Here is a 6,407-nt window from a genome sequence, read left to right on the forward strand (position 1 = left end):
GTTAAGTGTCCGTGTAGGACCAGAGGCGCTGGTCAAGAGGACCAGAGGTGATGGGTAGAAAAATTCCTTAATTTCGTTAAGTGTCCATGATAAACTAGAAGCTCTGGTTATAAGGACCAGAGGCGATGGATTAGCAGTCTCCTTACGTTGTATCGTGTAAGAACCAGAGGACCGATGGACGGGTTACTTAGTATTTCTCTAAGTATAGATGTTGAACTAGAGGCTCTGGTCTCGCAACCGGAAGCTCTGGTAAGGGCAAGCATAAGAACCAGAGGATCGATGGACAAGAAGTCCATTATTGTTCTAAGTGTGAAGGTTAAGCCAGCGGTTGATAAAAATAGAATTCCATTGGGTTGTCAGAGAACCGATGGATAAGAAWTCCTTCCCTAAGGACTTTAGTGTGACCAGAAGCTCTGGTCATGCAATCAGAAGCTCTAGTAGTGTAACCAGAGGCAATGTCCAGAGGATCCAGCATGATTGTCACCATTAAGTATTGTTTAGAAGCTTCCATTGTATCACTAAGCGTTTGTTAGATGGTGCATTTTAGTAATTAAGATTATTAATATCGCAGATCTCTATGATGTCGTCTGATCCTAGTGAATACTCAGCCGATGAATCCGGTTACGTGGTTGGTCACTCTAGAAGGAACTTAGCTCACGATGAAGAGATAGACCCGTATGAGCAAGACACTGCGACCAGTGAAGCAGCTGCCACTCCACAAGCATCTTTCTTACCCCCAACGGAGCCAGTACCCGATGTTCCACCACGAACCTATCATGGCTCGAGGATCAGAGTCACGCCAAGAAAGAACATCCCACTACCGCATCGTGTGGCATTTAAGGACTCTAATAGGGTCATAGGGGAGTCATCCCGACTTCAATTGAGGAACAAAATAACTCAAGTGGTGACCGGGGTACCTGCGTCCTACTCTCAGGGCATGAATCCGACTGAAAGAGACTGGGTGAGGAGAATTGCATCTGATACGCAAGTGCACCAGACCCGCCTGGGATATCACCATCACATCCTAAACAATCTGTTCGATGTGATGGAAGCACACCATCAGAGTATGTTAAGGAACACGGATGTTGTCGCTGCAGCAAGGCAGGAAATAAGGAGATTGTACAAATGGATGGTAGCAAGTGGTGTGATAATGCTAATGATGGGAATCATCATAGGATGGATGTTCTAGAAGAAGAATTAAGGATAGGATGCTCACTCTTTTGAACTGTTACTAAAGATCCTGTTTTGTAGCTACCACCGTATATCAATATATGAATACCTTTTGAAGAATGCTTATTTAGGCCAAGTCATTGTATGAATGAGTTTACTCTAATTTGGTTATAGTAATGCTTGATTATTTTCCATGCGAAGAACATTTTTGGTATCATCGAAATAAGTAGGAAGCTATCACCCTTGTTATTTCCATAAAATTTACGAATTCCCTTCTGACTAGGATCTAAAGAGATGCCACCAAGGAGAGAAAATCCCGACATTGCGCAACTTGTGTCAGAGCAACTTCTAGCCGCACTTCCCAACATAGTTAGTCAAGTGGCTGCTGGCTTGAACGTTAACCAACCAACAAACTCTGAGCCTAGACCTCCCAGAGAATGCACTTACAAAACCTTCAGATCCTGCAATCCAAAAGAATTCAATGGGACTGAGGGTGCAGTAGGGCTATTGACTTGGATAGAGAGTATGGAATCTGTCCTCCATATTAGTAAGTGCTCTGAAGTAAATAAAGTGGAGTATGCGACATGTTTGTTACAAGGGAGGGCACTTACCTGGTGGAATACATTGGTACAGACTAGAGGTCGAGAAGCGGTCAACCAACTTTTGTGGGAGGAGTTCAAGAAACTCCTTAAGGCCGAATACTGCCCCAGAAGTAAACTTCAAAAGTTGGAAATGGAGTTATGGAATCTTGAAATGAAAGGGGATAATATATCTGCATATACGGCTCGATTTCATGAGTTGGTAAATCTAGTGCCACATCTAGTGACGCCAGAGGAAGTTCGCATAGAGAGGTATATTTGGGGATTGTCTTCAGAAATTCGGGGAAACATTACCTCGGCCAATCCAAAGACTCTTCAGGAGGCAATAGACATTACCACTAAGCTCACGAATAATGCTATTTAATCTGGAGGATTTGTTAAGGGAAAGAGAAAGATGGAGGAGCATGGGGATCGAAGAGTTGGGGGAAAATTTGACAGAAGCAGGAGGGTAGTAAGGAATTTTGGAGCACAGACGTAGGTGGTGAGGCAAGGAGACACGACTAAGTGCAATAAGTGCAAATATCCGCATCAGGGGAATTGCATCATTTGTCAAAGATGCCATCTAGGGGGTCACACAGCAAAGGATTGCGGGAGACGATTATGTTTCGATTGTGGGAGTCCAGATCACATGAGGAATGTTTGTCCAAAGAGGAAATCAGGAGCAAATGCAAGCCAAACCCGGCAGGTCAGTCCCGGAAACCCAGGAGGTCAGGCACGGGGCAGAGCATTTGAGATTGGAGCCAGAGAAGCTAGAGAGGATCCCAACGTGGTTTCAGGTACGTTTCTTCTGAACAATGAATTTGCATCAATCCTATTTGACTCAAGGGCAGATAGAAGTTTTGTGTCACTGGACTTTAAGCAGAAGATTAACCTAAAGCCCCAGAGGTTGAAAGAAGCCTCTGTAATTGAGTTTGCCAATGGTCAAGAATTCAAGGCTAGAAACATAATTATGAATTGCACTATGTGCTTAGCCAATAAAGACTTTAGCATAGACCTTATATCGATCGAACTAGGAAGTTTTGACATAATTATAGGCATGGATTGGCTATCCAAAAACCAAGCTGAGATTGTATGTTCAGAGAAATTTATCCGGATTCCTCAAGATGGAATGGAACCAATTGTGGTCCAGGGAGACAAGTCGGATCGAAAGATTAAGATGGTATCCTACATGAAGATGCGAAAGTATCTGAAAAAGAATTACACTGCATTTCTGGCACATGTGATTGATGGAAAGGTCAAGGAGAAAAGTATTGAGGATTTTCCTGTAGTTCGGGAGTTCTCTGATGTATTTCCTAAGGATTTACCAGGTCTACCCCCACAAAGGCAAGTCGAATTCGGTATCGACTTAATTCCTGGAGCTGCCCTAGTGGCAAGGGCACCATATCGCTTGGCACCATCGGAGATGCAAGAAATGTCAACCCAAATCCAAGAGTTATTAGATAAGGGATTCATAAGACCAAGTTACTCACCATGGGGTGCACCGGTTCTATTCGTTAAAAAGAAAGATGGGTCAATGCGAATGTGCATTGATTATAGGGAACTTAATAAGTTGACCATCAAGAATAGATACCCTCTTCCTAGAATTGATGATCTGTTTGATCAACTCCAAGGTGCGGTTTATTTTTTAAGATTGATCTACAATCCGAATATCACCAAGTGAGAGTTCGGGAAGAGGACATTCCCAAAACAGCCTTCCGGACCCGGTACGGTCATTACGAATTTATGGTTATGCCATTCGGGCTAACCAATGCACAGACTGTCTTTATGGATCTAATGAACAAAGTCTGCCGACCCTACTTGGATAAATTCGTAATCGTTTTCATAGATGATATATTGATTTATTCCCAAAGCAAGGAGGATCATGAGCAACACTTGAGGATAATATTGGAGCTACTTCGGAACCAGAAATTGTATGCAAAATTCTCCAAATGCGAATTTTGTATACGAGAAGTACAATTTCTTGGTCACATAGTTAATGAAAAAGGAATTCAGGTAGATCCTGCCAAGATCGAGGCTGTTAGAAATTGGAAAGCCCCAAGAACCCTAACCGAGATCCGATAATTTCTTGGTTTGGCAGGTTATTATCGAAGATTCATCGCAAAATTTTCGAAAATCGCACAACCACTCACAGCCTTAACCCAAAAAGACAAGAAATTTATTTGGGGTGAGAAACAAGAGGAAGCATTCGAGACTCTCAAGCAGAAACTATGCAATGCACCTATTTTATCCTTACCAGAGGGTTCAGAAAACTTTGTAGTCTTTTGTGATGCATCGCATCAAGGCTTAGGATGCGTATTGATGCAAAAAGATAAGGTCATTGCATATGCCTCGAGACAACTTAAAGTGCATGAGAAGAATTATGCTACGCATGACCTTGAATTGGGAGCAGTAGTATTTGCACTTAAGATATGGAGGCACTATCTTTACGGCACCAAATGCACCATTTTCACCGATCATAAAAGCCTTCAACATATATTTGATCAAAAGATGCTGAATATGAGGCAACGAAGGTGGGTTGAACTTTTCAACGATTATGATTGCGAAATTAAGTATCACCCGGGGAAAGCCAACGTGGTAACGGACGCCTTAAGCCGAAAAGAAAAAGTGAAACCGTCAAGAGTACGAGCCATGGGATTGTTGGTCCAAACGAATCTAAAAACACAAATTCTTGAAGCTCAAGAAGAGGCGTTGAAACCAGAGAACCTAAAGAACGAAACCCTACATCACCTAGAAAAGGAATTCGAAACTCGAGAAGATGGGGTGTGTTACTTCAGAGTAAGAGTTTGGATACCAAAGAGTAACAGTCTTCGGTCAATGATCTTAGAGGAAGCACATCGTTCAAGATACTCAATTCATCCAGGAACCGATAAGATGTACAAAGAGCTAAGAGATTATTACTGGTGGCCAGGAATGAAGAAGGACGTTGCCTTGTACGTGAGTCAGTGTATAACCTGTGCAAGAGTAAAAGCTGAACATCAGAAACCATCTGGCCTTCTTCAGCAACCAGAGATTCCCCAATGGAAGTGGGAGCAGATATCAATGGATTTCGTTACAAAGTTGCCATGAACGAGGAAGGGATACGATATGGGTCATAGTGGACCGACTTACGAAATCTGCACATTTCCTACCTATTCGAGAAGACTTTAGTACGGAAAGGCTTGCGCAGTTATATATCAATGAAATCGTATCGCGACATGGAGTGCCTATTACTATCATATCAGACAGAGATGGTTTACTTCACGATTATGGCAATCAGTCCAAAAGACACTAGGCACAAGGTTGGACTTGAGCACTTCCTATCATCCTCAGACAGATGGGCAAACAGAAAGGACAATCCAAACGTTGGAGGATATGTTACGAGCCTGTGTAATAGACTTTGGGGGCAGTTGGGATACTCATCTGCCATTGGTTGAATTCTCCTATAAGAATGGATATCACACCAGTATCCAGTGCGCACCATATGAAGCCTTGTATGGGCGTAAGTGCAGATCACCACTCAGCTGATTGGAAGTTGGTGATATGCAGCTGATTATACCTGACATCATTCAGGAGACAATCGACAAAATCTCAATCATCCAATAAAGACTTAAAGCTGCAAGAGACCGTCAAAAGAGCTACGCTGATAACCGAAGGAAACCATTGGAATTTCAAGTGGGTGATAAAGTYCTCTTGAAGGTATCTCCGTGGAAAGGGATTGTACGCTTCGGTAAGAAAGGGAAGCTTAGTCCAAGGTATGTTGGTCCATTTGTTATTCTCGAAAGAATCGGACCATTGGCTTACAAACTAAGCTTACCCCCAAAAATGAGTGCCATCCATGATACATTTCATGTATCCAACCTTAAGAAATGTTTAGCTGACGAAACATTGATCTTACCCTTGGAAGACATTCAAATTAACGAACGGTTACGTTTCGTTGAGGAGCCGGTCGAAATCCTTGATAGTAAAGTCAAGCAGTTGAGGCGCAACAAAATTCCAATTGTGAAAGTTCATTGGAACTCCAGGCATGGACCGGAATATACGTGGGAAAGAGAAGATTTCATGAAAAGCAAGTATCCTCACTTATTCTCGAACAAGTCATGATATGAATTTGACGCATAAATTTCGGGACGAAATTTTTCTGGATTGGGGAGACTGTGACAATCCGTCATTTCGGAATTTCTGGTTAGCACCTTATTTTTTTTAGGATCTTTATTGAGAATTAAGTCTTCCTAGGATTTAGCTATGATGATTAGAGATCATCTTACTTAATTCCCAAGATTAGTTCGAAAGATCACGTTTCGGCGGGTAACTGACAAAGTTAACTTGTGCAATGCCAAATAGTTTAGAAATGTTTCAAATAAAATAAAGTTGATGTTTTAAGTTTTGTATTTAAAAAAAATTAAAATTTCCAAGTCCCATTTTATTGGCCAATTAATTTATTAAAGGGTGGAGTTTTAAAATCTAATATCAAGTTGTTTTGTTTGAATAAATTATAGTGGAGTTTTATTATTTAGAAAAAAATAAAAATATTTTGGGCTTGGGCCTTTAGTGGTCAGCCCATTTTATCCTTAAAGAAAAAAAATCATATAAATACCCCTCATTCTTTGAAAAACTCTCATTTCCAAATTCTCAGCTTAAATCTTTCATCTCTCTCTAAAC

The 6,407-nt window shown here is 41.5% G+C and overlaps 1 protein-coding gene across 1 annotated transcript; it reads left to right on the forward strand.

Moving 5' to 3' along the window:
- The first annotated feature begins 1,464 nt into the window (after positions 1-1,464).
- LOC112510825 lies at positions 1,465-3,830 on the forward strand. Its single transcript, XM_025116175.1, has 3 exons — positions 1,465-2,021; positions 2,325-2,454; positions 3,762-3,830. Exons 1-3 carry the CDS (start codon positions 1,465-1,467, stop codon positions 3,828-3,830), a joined length of 756 nt encoding a protein of 251 aa, XP_024971943.1.
- Positions 3,831-6,407: the final 2,577 nt, after the last annotated feature.

This window comes from Cynara cardunculus (assembly GCF_001531365.2).
Source record: "Cynara cardunculus var. scolymus isolate 2C chromosome LG 4, CcrdV1, whole genome shotgun sequence".
Classification (NCBI taxonomy): domain Eukaryota; kingdom Viridiplantae; phylum Streptophyta; class Magnoliopsida; order Asterales; family Asteraceae; genus Cynara; species Cynara cardunculus.